Raw genomic sequence first — 20,843 nt, forward strand, 5'->3', positions numbered from 1 at the left:
TCTCATTTGTTGCTGGTGGGACAGCTCACTTTGGAACTTAGTTTGTCGGTTTCTTATAAAGTTAACCGTACACTTAGCATATGGCCCAACAACCCTAGAAATTTACTTAAGAAAAATGAAACCATATGTCCACAGACACATACACGCATAAAAAAAACAAAGATGCTTGTGAAGGCTTTGTTCACAATTTCTTTCTTTCTTTTTTTTGGAAAATGTTGGTGGACTTTGATTTGTGAATCTTTTTCAATTTATTTTTATTTATTTTTAAAATTTTTATTGAAGTATAGTTGCTTTACAATGTTGTGTTAGCTTCTACTGCACAGCAAAATGAATCTGCCATACATATACATATATCCCCTCCGTTTTATTTCCCTCCCATTTAGGACACCACAGTGCATTAAGCAGAGTTCCCTGTGCCATACAGTATGTTCTCCTTTATTGTCTATTTTATACATAGTATCAACAGTGTATATGTGTCAATCCCAATCTCCCAATTTCTCCCACCCCACCCCTTTCCCTCTTGGTATCCATACGTTTGTACTCTATGTCTGTGTGTCTATTTCTGCTTTGCAAATAAGGTCATCTATACCATTTTTCTAGATTCCACATATACGCGTTAATATGTGATATTTGTTTTTCTCTTCCTGATTTACTTCACTCTATGACACTTCCTAGGTCCATCCACATCTCTACAGATGACCCAATTTCGTTCCTTTTTATGGCTGAGTAATAGTCCATTGTATATATGTACCACATCTTCTTTATCCGTTCCTCTGTTGATGGACATTTCGGTTGCTTCCATGTCCTGGCTATTGTAAATAGTGCTGCTGTGAACATTGGGGTGCGTGTGTCTTTTTGAATTATGGTTTTCTCTGGGTATATAGCAAGTAGTGGGATTGCTGGGTCATATGGTAGTTCTATTTTTAGTTTTTTAAGGAACCTCCATACTGTTTTGCATAGTGGCTGTATTAATTTACTTTCCCACCAACAGTGTAAGAAGGTTCCCTTTTCTCCACACCCTCTCCAGCATTTATTGTTTGTAGATTTTTTGATGATGGTCATTCTTACCAGTGTGAGGTGATACCTCATTGTAGTTTTGATTTGTACAGGATAGAAAGCCCAGAGATAAACCCATGCGCCTATGGCCACCTAATCTATGACAAAGGAGGCAAAAATATACAGTGGAGAAAAGACAGCCTCTTTAATAAATGGTGCTGGGAAAACTGGACAGCTACATGTAAAAGAATGAAATTAGAACACTTCCTAACACCATACACAAGAATAAACTCTTAATGGATTAAAGACCTAAATGTAAGGCCAGACACTGTGAAACTCTTAGAGGAAAACATAGGAAGAACACTCTTTGACATAAATTGCAGCAAGATCTTTTTTTGACCCACCTCCTAGAGAAATGGAAATAAAAACAAAAATAAACAAATGGGACCTAATGAAACTTCAAAGCTTTTGGACAGCAAAGGAAACCATGAACAAGACCAAAAGACAGCCCTCAGAATGGGAGAAAATATTTGCAAACGAAGCAACTGACAAAGGATTAATCTCCAAAATATACAAGCAGCTTATGCAGTTCAGTATCAAAAAAACAGCCCAATCAAAAAATGGGTGGAAGTCCTAATGCACATTTCTCCAAAGGAGACATACAGATGGCCAACAAACACATGAAAAGATGCTCAGCATAACTAATTGTAATTTCTAAAAATTGGAAAAAAACTCAAATAATCATTAACTGGTGAATGGATAAATGGCTAAACAAACCATGGCACATTCATACAGTGGATTACTACTCAGCAAGAAAATGGTGCAAACTACCTATATAAGCAACAACATGAATGAACATCAAATACCTATGCTAAAGTGAAAGAAGCCAGACTCAAAAGGCTACATACTATATGATTCCATTTATAGAACATTCTGGAAAGGCAAAACTATGGGACAGAAGCCAGATAAATGCAGATAAGTGTTCACCAAGGGCTGGGGGTGGGAAAAGAGAATTGACTACAAAGGGGGAACTTTTTGGAGTAATGGAAATATTCTGTATTTTGATTGTGACAGTGCTTACCCAACTACATGCATTTGTCAAAATTCATATAACTGATTTGAGAACACCCTGAACCAGAAAAGGATAAATTTTACTGTATGTAAATTATACCTTAATCAACCTGACTCAAAACCGAGCAGAGAATGGGTTAATGAGGCTCTTCTCTATTAGTACTTAAGCAAGCAAATCATTAGCTTGCTGCTTGGGAATCAGGAATGAACCATGCTTTGCTGAGGGACCAAAGAAACTAGTGAAACTCAGCTCCCTGCTCATCATTCCCACTGCTTTTCTTCTTTACATGCTCGCCCTGATAAACAGGTAGTAAGGCACTTCAAAATCCTTAATCTCTTCAAAATATGTAATGAAAAGATAGAATATGTTGCAGGCTTATAAGTTGCTTGAAACAAGGTCTTTATTTTTTGTGTATTATAGTCTGTAGCAAAACCATTAATTGACAAATGCCATTTAGCACCATGTAAGACACTGAACTCTCACTTATTTGCTACTCCGTAGAGCTGCTGTGAAAATCAAGAGGACATACTTGCACTGTATAAACGATAAAGTGCTAAATAAATACAGGTGGTCTCATTGCCAAATATTAACAAACCAGACATAACAAACAAACTGGGATTTCAGGCATCAGAGAGTAAACCACAAACAGGGTGTAAGTAAGATGTAAAGGAAAGAATTACTTGACTTGCATCTATGTTTGGCCCCATTGCCATCTTCTTGCCCAATGAGGAGAATCTGTGGTGTTCAGGAGTTCAGTCCATAGCATTGATGAATGGCAGGAGTGAAATTTGACGTATTAGAGTGGGAAGTGACTAAATGGAAGGACTGTTATAGGCAAAAGTTGGACTTAGAAGCTCTGAAAGAGTGAATCTTCAACAGGTGGTTTTTTGTTTGTTTTTGTTTGTTTGTTGTTTGTTTTTGGTACTCCAGTCTTCTGTGAAGTGGGGGTCTCGTTCTAGATAGAGGTGACCATTGTAGTAAATGTACTGTGTCACCCATACCAAACCATTTCTTCTGGTATCTCATCTTCCAGGATTTTTGCCACTCTAGTTCTCCATACATTTTTGTTTCATAAACAGCCAGCTTTTATGCTTATGAATATTGTCATGAACCCACGGATATCAGTGATAAAGTTTTAGCTATAGTCATAACAGATTTCTCCTTTATAGACATACACACACAATTAGAAACCTTGCTTTTTTGCCTCTTAGATTGCTGTATCATTTGTCTTGGAGAGGTACTCCATGTTGAGCTCAAGAAATATTTATGCATATGACTTTATTTGATAACTTATTTATGGGGTATTTCAGAATTATGAAATGAATTCTAGCAATATGGCTTTGGCAAGATAACATGTGTTTTCTTGCTTGCAAAACGCAGTTAATAGTTTCAACTTTGCTGTTGTCACCATGTTGTTTTAAGAGTCACGATAGCTTAGGCAAGCTTGCAGTTTACTCTGAAGTTTTGTGCTGATGTAAGGCAGTAGTATTTTTTTATTTAATTTAATTAATTTATTTATCTATTTATTTTTGGCTGCATTGGGTCTTTGTTGCTGCGCACAAGCTTTCTCTAGTTGTGGTGAGCGGGGGCTACTCTTCGCTGCAGTGCACGGGCTTCTCATTGTGGTGGCTTCTCTTGTTGCGGCACACGGGCTCTAGGCATGCGGGCTTCAGTAGTTGTGGCTTGCGGGCTCTAGAGCACAGGCTCGGTAGTTGTGGTGCACGGGCTCAGTTGCTCTGCGGCATGTGGGATCTTCCCAGACCAGGGATCGAACCCGTGTCCCCTGCATTGCCAGGTGGATTCTTAACCACTGTGCCACCAGGGAAGCCCTGCAGTAGTAGTATTAATGGCATTCTCTTCATTATTTTTACCACTCCCAGAAGAGGGTACACTGATAAATTGTATGTTTTTCCAGGGAGAGTCACTCCGGGACAGCTCATGTCGTATATTCATCTCTTCAAGAACAACCTCAAAGCTCTAGGGAATCACTGTGGGCTCCTACAGCTTGGGCTGGCCACTGTTCAAACTCTGAAACACCCGCAGACTGCCAAGTGGGACAACTTTCTGGCTTTTGAAAGGCTCCTTCTCCAGGTATGTTGCTCTGGGAGCTTCTTGGGATATTAATAATTAAAGTTTTTAATTCCAGGGAAAATTTTTTTTTTTTTTTTTTTTTTCCTGTACGTGGGCCTCTCACTGCTGTGGCCTCTCCCATTGCGGAGCACAGGCTCCGGACGCGCAGGCTCAGCGGCCATGGCTCACGGGCCCAGCCGCTCCGCGGCATGTGGGATCTTCCCGGACCGGGGCACGAACCCGCGTCCCCTGCATCGGCAGGCGGACTCTCAACCACTGCGCCACCAGGGAAGCCCCCCAGGGAAAATCTTTGATATTTATTATAATCTTGGTAATAAATCATATTGTTGACATATGCCCTATATCATATTTTCTTAAGTGCCCCCAATTTAAAATTCAAGTAGCAGTTTTTTTCTGTATCTACTTTTTTTTTTTTTTTGACAGTAACGTCTTTGGCTTCTCATTCAATACTTTAGAATGTTTTTTGAGTATTTGACTAAACTTTGAAGATCTCTTTTCAGTTTTATGCCATTTGGGCCTTTCTTGATCTTCATGGCATCTTTATTTAATCCTTGCTACTTTTCCTGTAGAATATTGCGACTGTTTACATTTCTTCTGACACTACTTTCTAATCCTTAAACAACATATAGCATGTGGCTTAAAATGATGCTTATAATAGCCGAAAGGGAGGCAAACTCCATTTGTAATTTTCTTTTTTTTAAAAGTATTAGCTTATTTATTTATTTATTTATTTGGATGCTCTGGGACTTAGTTGTGGCACATGGGATCTTCCTTGCCACATGCGGGATCTTTAGTTGTGGCGTGTGGGATCTTTTTTTAGTTGCAGCATGCGGGATCTTAGTTGCGGCATGTGGGATCTAGTTTCCTGACCAGGGATCGAACCGGGGCCCCCTGCATTGGGAGGGTGGAGTCGTAACCCCTGGACCACCAGGGAAGTCCTCATTTGTAATTTTCACGAAGAGAGATGTATGTGGAGTAGGACCTTTTCACTATTGATAAAATATTTTCATGGGAAACTTTTAAGAAGATGTATTTTAAAAAATTATAAAGTATTTCAAACACATAAAATAATATGACAAATATTTATGTACCTTACACATAGATTCAATGTAATTTACTAGTTTTCTTTATATCATTTTTCATTAAAGAAATAAAACTAGACATAAAGTTGAAGCATCTCTGATACTATACCCTTTTTCTGCTCTGATTCTCCTTTTTCCTTTCCCAGAGGTAATCACAAGTTTGATTCCTTGTTTCTATATGTTTATTAAATATTTATTTTTCCATGAATAATACAGAGTATTATGCTATGGGTTTTACTTTTTATGTAAGTGATACCACATTATAAGTATCCCTAAACAACCTGCTTTTCCCTCTCAGCATTCTGTTTTAAGATAATCCAAATTGACATGTATAGATTTAATTGTATAAATATTCAATTTATGGAATCCATATTGATGTATAATTAGACTGTTCCATATTTGTGTGTGTGTGTGTGTGTGTGTGTGTGTGGTTTGAAAGAATGAGATGAATATCCTGGAACTTGTCTTCTGGTCCACATGTGAGAGAGTGTCTCTAGGGCATATACCTTGGAGAGGATTGTTATTTTGTTGACCATGCATATTGTTGAGTTTACCAAATATCACCAAACTGATCATCAAAGACTTTGAACTAGTTAACTTTTCTGCTAGGACTGGATGACAGTTTGTTTCCCAGTATAGTGTCCAGCACTCAGTATTATCAAATTTAAACATTTTTTTATAATGGGTCAATACTATCTTTGTATAAATTTGCATTTCTCTGGCTACTGATGAGGCTGAGCACCTTCTGTAGTATTTATTAGCTATTCAGTTTTCCTCTTCTACCAATTGCTCATTTTTATACTTATTTATCTATTTAGGTAACAGAAAAAAACTGTTTTATGTCATGCAAATACTTCTCCCAGACTGTGGTTTGGCTTTTAAATTTAATTCCTATATGTTTTGTTGTACAGAATTTTTGCATTTGATGTACTCTAGTTAATGAATATTATCTTTTATAGTTTATTCTTATTTATGTTTTATATTAGAAATCTTTTTGTACCCCTAATTTCTAAATATATTGTTCAGTATTTTCCACTAAAAATTAATTTTTGTTTTTGACATTTGAATTTTTATTTATTTATTTAACATCTTTATTGGAGTATAATTGCTTTACAATGTGTGTTAGTTTCTGCTTTATAATAAAGTGAATTAGCCATACATATACATATATCCCTATATCTCCTCCCTCGTGCATTTCCCTCCCGCCCTCCCTGACATTTGAATTTTTAATCCACCTGGCATTTATCATTGTTTACATTATTGGGATCTCATTTTCTTTTCTTCCATATGGATAGCCTATTCTCCCCACACCATTTATGAAATATTCCATTGTGCTGTAGATTACTTACCTAACAGTCATTTCCCTCTTTCTCATGTTGGCAGAACACCAGTTTTGTTCCAGTGTCCACTCTTTTCCCACATGATTCAGGCAAATCCTGATTGGTCTCAGACTATATTAATATTCTCATCTCCCCACCTAATGATTGGTTTAGCAGTTCTAGCCTAAGAGAGGCAAAGCGAAGTTTGCTGGAGGTGCTTCTAAGAAAGATTTTCTTTTGCCCTTGTAGAAAAATACATAATGAAGAAACAAGCTCCTTTTTATTGATATATGTTTGTGACACTTTGAGTATTTTGTAATCATGAAGGGAGCTCACTGAGATCCTGAAAAAGATAAACAGAACCTAAATCCTTAAAGATGACTTTGAGTCTTACCTCAGAATATCTTGTTTTGTGAGATGATGATTCTTCTCATTGTTTAAGCCATTTTAGTTGGTTTTCTATTATTTGGAACCAAAAGATATTCATCCTTTTCTCAATGATACATGATACCCTAAGATCTCATATAAAAATAGGTTTGTATCTCACTTTCTAGTCTGTTTCAGTGGTCAGTTTATCCATCAGAGAATTAACACCACAGTGTTAAAATTAACATGTCCAGTTTTATGCCTTTCTCTATAAAAGAAACTGACTAGATTTTTTATGGGTATTTTAATGATTTTAATGCCAGTTGTAAATTGAATTTTCTAATTGCTCATTGCTAGTGTATTGGAATACTCTTGGCTTGACTTTTGACTGGTGATCACTTGTCCAACCTTGCATTTTCTATTAATATTTGTTTTCCTATTTCTTGCTGTGATTCATTGGTTGTCCTGTATTTCCTCTGCAGGCAATAATATTATCTGTGAATAATGGCAGTTTTGTTACTTCCTTTACACACTTCATACCACTTTCTTTTTTAGTGCACTGACCAGGCATACTACAACCCTACTCAACAGAGGCAATGAAAATAGGCATTTTCATCTTATTCCTGACTTTAAACACAATGTTCTAAAATTTTACCATTAAATATTATGTTTTGTTTTGTTTTTAATCAGGCTAGGGAAGTTCCTTCTTAATCGTATTTTGCTGAATTGTTGTTGTTGTTATTGCTGTTTTTATCCTGCCTGAGTGTTGAATTTCACTTAATACAGATTCTGAAATTTTTTAGATGAATATATATATATATATATATGGTTTTTCTCCCATAATCTGTTAATGTGGTGAATTGTATTTATAGTTTTTTAAATAATCATTACTGCATTCCTGGGATAAGTTTCACTTGATCCTACACACACACACACACACACACACACACACACACACACACACACACACACTGCTAGATTTAGTTTACTAATATTTTATTTACGCATTTGCATTTATGCTTGTAGGTGAGATTACCTTATAATTTTTCTTCATTGTGCTGATGTTGTCCAGTTTCGCAACAAAGGTTACAGTAGTTAGGTAAAATCAGAGTGAGTTTCATTTTTTGTATTCTTTGGAGCTATTTGTATAAGAAAGGAATTTTCAGTTGCTTAAAAGTGAAATATGCCTAAATTTAGAATCATGTGGACCTGCTGTGTTGTTGTTAGACTTAGATTTGTACTTCCAATTTGATTACTTAAGTGTTTATAGATCTATTTAATTCTCTGTTTTTTCTTGAGATTATTTTGGTAGTTTATATTCGTTTAAATCCATTCATCTATATTTTCAAATTGGCATAAATTTATTTATAGAATTCTCTTAAGATTTTTAAATCTCTTTTGAATATATAGTTGTAATTCCTTTTTTCAATACCTGGTATTTTTATTGCAAAATTAACTCTCCTTTTGATTTTGGTTCGTATTAGCAGAATTTTATTAGTCATTCTAAAGAATCAGCTTTAGTTTTTTATTTTGATATACTCATTTGTGCTCTGTTTTATTTTTCATTAATTTCTGTTTTTATCTTATTTCCTTTCTTCTGTATTCTTTGGTTTTACTCTGTTGTTCTTTTTTTAACTTCCTACTTTCAAATAATGTATTTAAGATTATGAATTTCCCTCTAAATACTGCTGTAGCGTAGTCCAAAAGTTTGACTGTCTTTGTTGTTATTCAGTTCTAAATATTTCACAATTTCTATTATGATTTTCCCTTTGATTTATTATTTAGATTGCATGATATTTTTTAAGTTTATAAATATATGAGGTCTTTTTTTTTTTTTTTTTTTTTTTTTGCTTTACGCGGGCCTCTCACTGTTGTGGCCTCTCCCACTGCGGAGCATACGCTCCGGATGCGCAGGCTCAGTGGCCATGGCTCACGGGCCCAGCCGCTCTGCAACATGTGGGATCTTCCCGGAGCGGGGCACGAACCCATGTCCTCTGCATCGGCAGGCGGACTCTCAACCACTGCGCCACCAGGGAAGCCCTATATGAGGTCTTTTAAAAAAACTTACTTTTACTTGATTATTAGATTATGGTCAGAGAATGTGTTTTGAATGATATAATCTCCTTATTTATGTGACTTCCTTTGTATGTGATTCATTTCTCTAAATGGTCCACATATACTCAAAAATTATTCTCTAATTGTTTTATGTAGTGTTACATAAATGTCCCTTAGCTTACAGTAATCATATATAATATATATTAAAATATATATTATTATAATATAAATAATTCAAATAAATATAAATGATTCAAGATACATTTTTAAAAAATTCTTTATCTCCTTACTTACTAGCTTCTGACAGAAGTGTTTTCAAGTTTCCCACTATGATTGTGGATTTATCAATTATTCCTTATATTTTTTCTGTAACTATATCTATCTATATCACCTATATCTATATCTACTTATTAAAAACCAGGTCACAATTCTAATGTAATACCACAGGGTTCATTCTAGTTTTCTCCCTTTCCTTATCTATAAATCCCTTCTGTAGGTAACCAGTCTCCATTAGCACTGCTGCCCCTCTCACAGGTGCCTTCCTCACCTCACCTGGGCTTGTCTTCCTGCTCCAGGCTATGGCCAGGCCCACAAGGATGTTCTCTTTTACTTCACACAAAGGTGCCCCTATTGAAACCTCTCCACATGAATGCCCTTCCCACCTCACTCAGGCTCTGACCTCTAGTGCTGTGCTGCCTGGCTTCCACCTCTTGTGTGGGTGCCCTCCTCACCCCTCTCAGGCTCCAGGACCCCACACCAAGCCCCGCTGCTGCTCCCATGGCACAGATGCCGTCTTCCCTCTGTAGGCTCAGACATCCCATGCCAGAATATTGCCATTGCCCTGTTTGCATGTTCTCACCTCCCTGCTCAGGCTCTGACACTCTATCTTGGGAGATTGCTGTCCTCCAACCTCCCCATGGATGCCTGTCTCACCTCCTTTGGTTCTGACAACCTGTTTAGGGCTGCTGCTTCATTCCCCTCCCTTCTCTGCCCACCCCACTCCCTCACAGAGATTCCCTCCTCATCTCACAGGGGCCTTGGTCGCCATTTAGACACACCCCTCATCTTGCTCAGGTTCTGAAACCCTGTACTGGGTCTTCACTGCCGCCAGCCTCTGTGAGGTTCTTTTCTGCCACTTCGGGTTCCAACAACCCCTGCTTAGCTCTGCCACCCACTATGCGAAGATGCCCTCCTCACCCTCTTTCGATGCTGACACCCTGCACTGGGATGCCCCTGCTTCCCGCCATGCACTCCCTTGGGCTCTGGCAACCTGCTCTAGGCCACTGCTACAACCTCCCTCCCTCGTCCTGCCCTGCCACCAGGACAAACTCTTCACCCCTGCCCACCACTGACACCCTGCAAGGTGAATCTCTAGCAGCAAAATCTAACAAGAGTGTTTCAAAACAAGGCACAGCAGTTTTCTCCCAAGAATGATAATCCTTCAACTCACCAGAGATTTCTGAAGAAACATGACACAGTATTAATTCTGTGGCATCTTATATTTATAATTAATTTTTGGAATCCTTTTCCATGTTAGACTGCCTCGGATGTGACCACGGTACTTGGTGTGCTTCTCTCAGCAAGTGGAGAAGGAATAAAAAGACAGGGAAAAAGAAGTAACATTTAAAATGCTAAAACCTCACTTTTATCATAATTGCACATTACCCTGACCAGCACTGTTCTCAGTCATTTCTGGGTCCTCATAAGTTAGTGTTTTCGCACAGGCGAACTTATACACCAGCCATAGCAATTACTCTTTGTTTATGAACAGGCTTATTTTATCTAGTATACACTCATCCATTATTGTAATGAGTCATAATATATGCTGAGTTGCCCTATTTACAGACTTCGGTATGAAAGTAGAGCATCTGAGTTTATTTGGAGCGTGAGGACAATGTCTAGATTTTTCCTATGGGCTTGAGAGCCACCTAATGCAAATCTCAGCCAGCGCTGAGAGCTGTGTATTTCTTTGGAGACTCATTTCCACCACTCTCTCCCCAGCCTCCATCACTGAACCTCAGTGTTGACTTCATGGCCTAAGTAACCCTGTAGACAACCTTGGTAAAGAAAAAGAAATTGGTCTTGGAAATGTATAATTAAACAGAGGTTACTGCATTCCTTCTATTCACTGCCATCTCCTGGCTCAGTGGTTCTGGCGATTTAATGACTAGTCAGCAAGAGATCTGGGTACTATTCATAAGACATGTTTGACTCAGGCCCTGGAATATGACAGAAAGATAATACTGTGTGCTCAAAAGAAAAACTTTTTTGATTATTATTGGGAAAAATCTAATAATTATTTGCAGTGAATGTTTTTAAAAACCAAAGGGATAAAGCATCTTCTCAATTCCTTTTTCTCTCCATTTTCATCAAGGTCCAATATCACAGTCTGTGTTTTAGGCATTCAGCACATATGTGCTAATTAACAAGTAATTCTGTTTCTATTTCAAGTTAAAAAATGTAGAAACGAAGTTGAACCTGAACGTGGCTGCATCTATGATTCTATTAATGAATGTATTCACTTGTAAAAGTAGCTTTTCTTTTTTTTTTTTTTTTTTTTTTGGAACGCGGGCCTCTCACTGTTGTGGCCTCTCCTGTTGCGGAGCACAGGCTCCGGACGCGCAGGCTCAGCGGCCATGGCTCACGGGCCCAGCCGCTCCGCGGCATGTGGGATCTTCCCAGAACCGGGGCATGAACCCGTGTCCCCTGCATCGGCAGGCAGACTCTCAACCACTGCGCCACCAGGGAAGCCCTGCTTTTCTTTTAATCAAAGTACAGATTTACTTAATTTTGTGGTAGCCTTTGAAGAATTCTTTTTTTATTACTATAAAAAAAAAGAAAGTTTGATTTAGCTTCCTCATCTAAATGGGAATAAAGTGCCTACATCATAGTGTTATTGTCAGGATTGGATGAGATTACATATGTATATCACTAAGTACAGTGCTTGACATCTAGTAAATGCTCAATAAATAGTAGTCATTATTTATTCTTTTAGCTGAGCCAAAAATATTGCAAATGCCAATTTACTTTATGCAAGTAATAGTTTTAATATATTCTCAACTAGATTTTGTTTTTCTAAATTAAAATTTACTGAGGAAGAATGAGACTGTTACATAGAAAACTGTTACTGTCTTTTTTTACTTACTATTTGATGATGTTTAACAGTATTTTTCTTAAATCCAGATTTAAATCTCATTGTTTCTACATTGTATATCTGATGTTTTTATGCTAATTGTTTCAAAGAAAAATTTTATTGACAATAATTTATTGGTGGTTATAAAACGATAACAAACTATGCAGTAGAGGAAGCAGCTGTGTTTATACTTTCTAAAAAACATACTTTATAAATATATATGTAGTATCTATCTCCAGTTTTTTTTTAGGTAGAATTTACATTTCTAAATTAAAAAATGCAACTTGGAAAATGACTTTTTAAATTAAAAAAATTTTTTTTTGGCTGCATTGGGTCTTTGTTGCTATGAGCAGGCTTTCTCTAGTTGTGGCGAGCAGGGGCTCCTTGTCATTGCGGTGCACTGGCGTCTCATTGTGGTGGCTTTGCTTGTTGCAGAGCACAGGCTCTAGCCATGCGGATTTCAGTAGTTGCAGCACATGGGCTCAGTAGTTGCGGCACACAGGTTCTAGAGCGCGCAGGCTTCAGTAGTTGTGGCCCGCAGGCTGTAGAGCGTAGGCTCAGTAGTTGTGTTGCACAGGCTTAGTTACTCCGTGGCATGTGGGATCTTCCTGGACCAGAACTCAAACCCGTGTCCCCTGCATTGGCAGGCAGGTTCTTAACCACTGTGCCACCAGGGAAGTCTGGAAAATGACGTTTAAATAAAATATAAATGATTTATAGAGCCACTCATGATTTTCTAGGTAAATGTTGCTTTAGTTTTAAATGTTATCTGTCTTTGCAATGAAAAGTCGGCACAGCATTTTATCAGTTGCCAAAGCAGTTTTTAATAGGTAGAATTAGTTTTCTTTATGAGATACTAAACTTCAGAGCATCTCTTCTGTACAGATCAAGTTTAACGAAACTAAATGACAGTATGTCTGCTTGTCCTATAGCAAATTGGTGGGTTTTACCTTCTCAGTCCTCTAGAGCTTCTATTAGGTCCCAAGCCAGACGGCTAGGCTTGGAAATGTAATGGCTCATTTTAGGTCCGTTCCTGACTTCACCAACACCCTGGGAGGTCCTGATTTGTCACTTGCAAAAGTGCTGGTGATATTATTTGGATGAAGAGTGAGGGAAGAGGCAAAACAAGGTGATCCCTAAAGTCAGACCTGAGTGTTGTTTACAGTTACGGAGATTTTTCATAGGATTTTTGCTGAGAAGGAAAATTGTGGAGCATGTTAAAAGAAAATCTCTTGTTTCTTTATGCTCTACTCTTAACACTTCCGACACCAAATGTGTAGGGGTTTTTCCCACACCAAGCAATCCTCCAACCCACTACTGGGTGTCACACCCACTGGGTATCCTGTAATTCAATTATGAGTAACTAAATGGAGTTAGCACAGACCCTGCAGGTTATGGGCTAAGTCCCACAAGACTGCCCCCCACTTTAGACATCAGTTGCAAGTCTGGGCCTCTCATACTTCTGACCAACCTGCTATCAATCAGGGTTCCCACGACCCCCTCTTTGGGTTCCATAATTTGCCATAATGGCTCACAAAACTCAGGGAAACATTTATATTTTTATTTATTTATTTTTCAACACTTTATTTTTTATTTTTTTAACATCTTTATTGGAGTATCATTGCTTTACAATGTTGTGTTAATTTCTGCTGTATAAGAAAGTGAATCAGCTATACATATACATATATTCTCATATCCCCTCCCTCTTGTGTCTCTCTCCCTCCTACCCTCCCTATCCCACCCCTCTAGGTGGTCACAGAGCACCGAGCTGATCTCCCTGTGCTATGCGGCTGCTTCCCACTAGCTATCTATTTTACATTTGGTAGTGTATATATGTCCATGCCCTCTCTCACTTCGTCCCAGCTTACCCTTCCTGAAACATTTATTTAAGTTTCAGCTTATTAGAACTCGGGTGAGGTCTGAAAGTGTCCTAAGAGCAGGAGCTTCTGTTCCCATGGAGTTGGGGTGTCCCACCCTCCCAGCACATGGGTATGTTTACCAGCCCCAAAGCTCTCTAAACTCTATACTTTAGGGATTTTTATGGAGGCTTCATCTCGTAGACATGATTAATTATTAACTCAGTCTCTAGCCCTTCTCCCATTCCTGGAGGATGGGGCAGGGTGGGTGAATCTGAAAGTCCAAGCTTCTATTCTTGGCTTGGTCTTTCTGGTGACCAGCCCCTATCCAGGAGCTACCCAGGAACCCACCAAGAATCACCTCATTAGAACAAAAGATGCTCCTATCATCCAGGAAATTCCAAGGGATTTAGGAGTTCTGTGTACCAGGAATCGGGGTCCAAGACAAAATATTAGAACAAAAGATGCTCCTAGCAACCCTGTTGCTCAGGAAAATACAAGGGTTTTAGGAGCTATGTGCCAGGAACTGGGGACAGAGACCAAATATATGTTTCTTACTATGTCACAGTGGTTTTCACAGTATTACATCAAATTTACTGCAAAGGCCATTTATCAGAGGAGAACATCCCCCAGCCCACCACCGATTTCCACCAAGAGAGGTTTTCCTAGGCATGCTCTTGGTCTGTCACTGATCCTTTATTCCCTCCTCTCTTACAGAGAGGGGTGTTTTATCCGGTTGGCAAGTTCGGGACAAATGAATGAGCTGAAATCTGTCTTTTCTCCTCTTGGGAGGGGCCCTGCGTGTGGAGAGCACTGTGGGGCTCAGTGCTTTCAGAATCAGAATCTGCCCTCATTGGTTGGCAGCCTGTTCTTTCTCCACCCATCTTATTCTTTATAGCAAGCTGGCAGCAGCTTGTTTTGAATGAAATGTCTTAAATATTTTTGGAAACAGGTTAAATGGGGATTTATCAGTTGCCTCTTTGGACATTTGTATCAAACAGTTGTATACAAAGACAGGTAGGAATGAACCTAATACAGAAGAAAACTTTTTGGTTGAGCTGAAAATAGTTAAAGTCATTTTCCATTCTGAAAAGAAAAGGGGCAGCTTTGGCTTGAAGAATACTACCACTTCTTATTGATTCTAAAATATCCATTTTTTCACATTTTCACATTTCTGAAACTGGGGTGCATCTTGGAATCAATGGCATTTCTCACTCTAAGTGCAGTATTTTTTTCTCTTGCTAGGGTACATAAAATAATGGTGTGTGTTATAATCAGTTGTGTCTTCCAGTCAATGAAATGGGGTTTTGAAAGTAGGAAGTGGATGAAAATTTCCCCAGATCTTGGGTCTGACTTAGTATTTTCCTGACTGTTCTGTTGCCATTGTGTTAAAATAGTGGCATTTGAGTGGCATATTGCCTTCACCGGCCGTGAGTATGATAAAAGATTTGTCACTTGGGATATTCATCTCACTGGAGCACCTTTCGTAAGTTAAGAAGGTGGTCTTTCTTTTAGGCAATTTTGTGACTATTAGACTATGCTGTGAATACAAATTTCCCCTAAACTGCCCTAGGACCAAGAAATACATGCTTTGGGGATGATCTCTTAGGCTGGCGCTATTAAGTCTTAGGTTAAGATTTTTACGAGTGGATTCTCAGTAGCTTAAGAATGTGTTGACTTAACTTGGGTCCCTATAGTGAAATATAAGTTGTGTAATATTTAAAATATAATACTAATTTATGATACTAATGTACAAATATTATTAAATTTGCTTATTTTTTTTACCTGTTTTGTATGTAACTCATTTTGATTAAAAATGTATAAGGCATTTTATTTACAACTGCTGATTTTTGATTTGGAACTAAAATTTAGTTAGAACAATATACCTGAAATTAGTTAACTTTATTTAAGAAATATATACACCCAGAAGCACTATTTAGAACAAGTGAAAAAAATTAATTTTTGAATACAAAGGCTATACTTGTCTCTCAACTTTTCTAACCATTTGCTTTGTTTATCTTCTTTTTTCTATCGATGGCCCTAGGGCCTCTTTCTTCCTGGTTTTGGAGTGTTCCACATTATTCCTAGCTGTTAAGTATTAATAATTCCAGTAGTAGTGTTATAGATCTCCCCTTCCTGAGGTTGAACACACACACACACACACACACACACACACACACACACACACACACACACACACACACACACACACACACACACACACACACACACACACACACACACGTTCTTTCTTCCTCTCCCATGTGTAGCAGGCCTAAATAAAGAAAACTAGAGCTAAAGCAACTTGATTCTGACAAATAGGGAAACTTGGGGCTTTAACAATTGTTAATCCCTCTTATTAGAATGTTCTTTTCCAGTTCTTCTCATGGATGGTCAGATCAAAACTGAAATGCCATCTCCTCAGGGAAGCCTTCCCTGAATAGCTTTCCTCATCACTTTGTTTTATATTTGCTTTTCATTTTCTGACGTTATTTTGTTTACATAGTCATTGTCTCCCTCTGCTAGATTATAAGACAGTTGAAACTGGGGACCTTGTTGACCTGATTCAGGTATTCGAGTACGTCCCAGAATACAGGATCTTCATTTTCACACTTACAGTAGCAGGCTTTACTGCCTGCCTGTGGGAATTTGAGAGGTTTGTTATAAACATGGAGTTTACTTCCCATTGATTGGCTTGCAATAAATGGATAAAGATTTGAGTGGTTTACGTGAGTCTAAGGGGATGTCTTGTTTATGGCCTTTAGGGCAGAGGCTTAATGTTCTCACCACCTGGTGTCACCTTTTTACATAGTACATGGTCACCCAAAAGGACAGTGATTTCGCAGGTAGCCTTGCAGCTCGATGTGACCAGGTTCTGGTGAGTGAGACATGAGTAGGACTGATGTGGGCCACCTTCAGGCTGTGCACTGAAAGGAGAGGTATGTGCCTTTCCTCTTCCCCTTTCTGTGTGTTGAATTGCAGCCAGAATGGCAAGAATGGGAGTAGCTGACTTGAATTATGAGAGGAAGCTATGTGTTGAAGATATTTGAATGGAAGGATGGAAGAACCATAGTTGGTTTGCTGGACCACTGACCTGGTCTTTATGTGAGTGACAAATATATTCCTATTTTGTTTAAGTCACTATAATTTTGAGCTTCTGTGATAGCAGCCAAACATTCCAATTAACATGGCCATCTTTTACTGCAGTTTTCATCACAGAAGTTTGTACTGTAAGTCTTGTAATCCTGATAATTTATGATCTCATGGGGAAGTTAGCAAAATCATGGATTGTCTTGATGTTTGCACTCTTAAACATCACTAGATTCTGGGATATTTGGTAATAGTGTAGGAGATATAACTTATTTTAATGCAACACTAAATTATTAGAGTTTAAAAAATTTTTCCACAGATATTTATGGGAAAAAGTTCCAGATGAAGGACATTTGGAATTAAAGAGATCTGAGTAGCCTAATATGTTGGTTCTTCAGGGGCTCATGTGATTATACCCTTTTGAGGTATTAACTCTACCCCTTTTTCCCCCACAGTTCAGAACACCTGGGGAGACACTGGCTCATCTGTAGATAGAATAAACTTTTCTAGTCCTCAGAAATATAAATCATCTCTTCATCACTTTCTCTCTCCTCTAGGGAAGCCTCTGCCCTCTAGTTTCTTGCCAAGAGAGGTGTCACTTCCAAATGGTGGAGGGAAAAATTTAAAATGCCTTCTCCAGAAGAAAATATTCTGTTCCATTCCACATAATAATGATCTCTTGAATGCATGCTGCCTGTCAGGTAGTGAAGTTATAAAACCAAAACATATATGGTTTCTTGGATGTGCATATAGTTTATTTTGTAATGTGTATTAGATATCAGTACGTTAGTACCATTTGTGCTAATTTTGGGGATACAGGACCAAGTAGGATTTCCTGGGCTGGTCGGAGTACCTGAGTACTGCATTTATAGTATTTTATAAATAAATTTCTTGAGCTGCTGATTTAGCCTTGAGGACTGTATAGCAGAGGTTGGACAAGTTATGAACTTGACCTACCATGGTCCTACCACTGGTAAGTGTCAGGTTAAAACCCACATGTGTCTGGTTAAAACCCGCATGTCTGATACTGAAGCCATGCCCTTTACTGCTGTGTATTGCTAGACTATTTGTCCTGGGGCAAGGCGTCAAATGACTGTTGGCCACTTTCTTCTCATACTCCACTTATGCTTGTTCTCAGGCTTTAGGATAAAAAAGTTTTCAAAACACAATAGGGTCTACATAACCCATTAATGTAGATTTCAATTTATATGCACTTAAGCTGACAACTTTCTCTGTGAATATTGAGGTCATTTTAATGTTTTCTACTAATTTGCTTGTTATTGATATATCTATAAATTTGTCCTCCAGGTTAGAATTTCATCTTGAGTTTTGCTCCTCAGCAAGCCTTTTATTGAAACCTTATGAAACTTACACATTTCTCCATAAGGATATAGCATCTCGATTTCACTTTTCTCCAGCAGAATATTTTATTTTAATGTTGTTTTTCTCTCCTATCACATTAAGGTACTGTGTTTTTTAAAAATAAAAGAGAAAGACAAATGGAAAATAGAATAAAAACACACATGAACTTCTTGTTTCTTTGCCCAGGGAGGGCACATTGCCAGGTTTTGGAGTTACGTGAATTTCTGCCAAATGTCTGATTAGAAAGTGAGAGTTTAAATATATAGGCTAAGTAAACTATTGCTTTTAAACTGGGTTTGCCTTAGAAGCAATGATATCATGTGTTATTCCAGCTGGAAGCTAGAGCTAGTAATCAAGCAAAGTAAGTTCAAGGCTAACAATTTTGGTTCTAGCGTTTTGTGGGTCTACCAAAAAAGTTTCAAATCCAGACCTCATGCCAGTGGCCAAAGGCACATCTGGGTGGGTCTTGGTTTTGTGAAAAACAAGAAGGGTACAACCATTCTGGTTTGCTTGACCAAAAGGGAAATAATAATGGTTTGTGCTTCCCTGCACTGACTGAATCTTCTATACCAGCCACTCCCTCTAGCTGTTTGTTCTATGCTGGCCACCCCAACGGTTGCTGGGATTCTTTTTTCCTTTTTTAAATATCTGGGTTTTTAAGAATGGAAGGCAATAACACCATCTAATTGATGTGTTTATAATGTTAGTTAGTCTTGGAGAAACCAAGTCTTACTTATGCCAATTCACAGGATGTCTTGGGTGCAACTGAATGGCAGTTCTCTCTGAAGGAAGGCTATGCCTAAGGCCGGCTGAATATCTCGAGGACCCCACGGCTTCACTTGTGACTTAAGATTCCGAGGGTGCTAGAGGCTCGCTTAACGTTAGTGAGCACGTGAGACTAGACAGTAGGCTTGGGCCTGAGTGTGGAGAAATCTAAAAAATTTTCTATTTTTTACCACTCTCGAAGAGCTACATAGAATGAATTATTATTTTTTTTTAAGATTTCTTTTAGATGTGGACTGTTTTTAAAGACATTATTGAATTTGTTACAATATTGCTTCTGTTTTGTGTTTTGGTTGTTTTGGCTGCAAGGCATGTGGGATCTTAGCTCCCCAACCAGGGATCAAACCCTCACCCCCTGCACTGGAAGGTGAATTCTTAACCATTGGACCGCCAGGGAAGTCCCTAGAATGAGTTATTTATTGAGGGTTTTTTTTTTTTTTTTTTTGGTGTGGTGAGAAGGCAGCACTGCCAGTCCTCAAAAGTAGGAGAAATATTTGTTCAGGATCTCAAGTTTCTTTCTGGCGAGGGACACCGTGAGGATTTGGCCACGCCTGGTTTACCTGAGCACCTTGACTGAATGTCTTTGCCTTGGTACTCCCTCTTTGCTCCCATCTTTGCTTCTAAGGGGAGGGACTGAAAGCAGAAGTGGAAGAGTACTGAATGGAAGCTGAACAGTCTGTCCCTTTTTCTCTAGAATGTGTTGGCCCTTGCTGTGATGAATGTCGAATGATCTGAAAATCCTAAAGCAGACATCCTTCATGAGGAGTACTATACGGGGCAGTCCTCTACACCCTCTTTCCTCGGTGTTAGGAGGCGAGTAGGGGCAGTGCTAGCTTATAACTTGCAGGATACTGTTGCAGGGTCACTTTACAAACATTATGGAAATACTTCTTCTAGAGTAATTGATGTAATTTCATATCTATGCAGAAAAAAATCCACAGCGGGGTGATTACATATTGGTTGTACTGTATGTTTTTAACAGGAATTTTCCCTAACACAGTATGCAGGAACACTATTCTTACTTTTTTTAAATTTCCTGATTTTGAGCTCCTAAAAAAAAGTAACAAATATGCAAAACAATTGCCAAAAACGCTATTCCTAGGGGCAAAATGTGTTAAAAATTGATAGGTTACCACCCTGCCACATGGAGATATTTCTGTTATTATCCAGTCATGTGATTTTTTTAAAAAAAATCTATTGTGGTTTGACAACAGACAAAAGATTCCTTTTTGTACTTAGTCCATGTAGAGTTGATAGAGTCTTTTTTTTTTTTAAGTGAGTTGTTTTGTGTTGCTGTTTTGTTTGATATATTTAGTGTTTGAAGTTTGCTTTCCTTGAAACATTTTGGATTCATACTTTTTAAAAAAATGAGGAAATGAAATTGGAAAAATTTGGGTTTGGTATTCCTGGTTATTAACTCTCACTGAAAAATATAGAATTTTTCTTGTATCTTGTCAAATACTTGATACCCATATTTTTTAACTTTAAACTTAAAGTATTGGTAGAAAAACATAAAATGTTAAAACATTATAACATTTATACAAGTAGAGTACATCATGGTATTTGGGGAGTAGAAGGAAGATAATTACATGGAACTTTAATATATATAACATTTTCAGTTAACTTTTTTTAAAGTAA

The 20,843-nt window shown here is 38.1% G+C and overlaps 1 protein-coding gene across 1 annotated transcript in view; it reads left to right on the forward strand.

Annotated features, from left to right (window-relative positions):
• Positions 1 to 20,843, forward strand: part of SCFD2 (sec1 family domain containing 2) — a 396,683-nt gene that overhangs the window by 65,306 nt on the left and 310,534 nt on the right. Inside the window, exon 4 of the mRNA XM_060148195.1 lies at positions 3,984 to 4,159. Coding sequence (XP_060004178.1) covers positions 3,984 to 4,159 — 176 coding nt within the window. The remainder of the gene's footprint in view (positions 1 to 3,983; positions 4,160 to 20,843) is intronic.

The sequence above is a fragment of the Lagenorhynchus albirostris genome, chromosome 4, assembly GCF_949774975.1.
Source record: "Lagenorhynchus albirostris chromosome 4, mLagAlb1.1, whole genome shotgun sequence".
Classification (NCBI taxonomy): Eukaryota; Metazoa; Chordata; class Mammalia; order Artiodactyla; family Delphinidae; genus Lagenorhynchus; species Lagenorhynchus albirostris.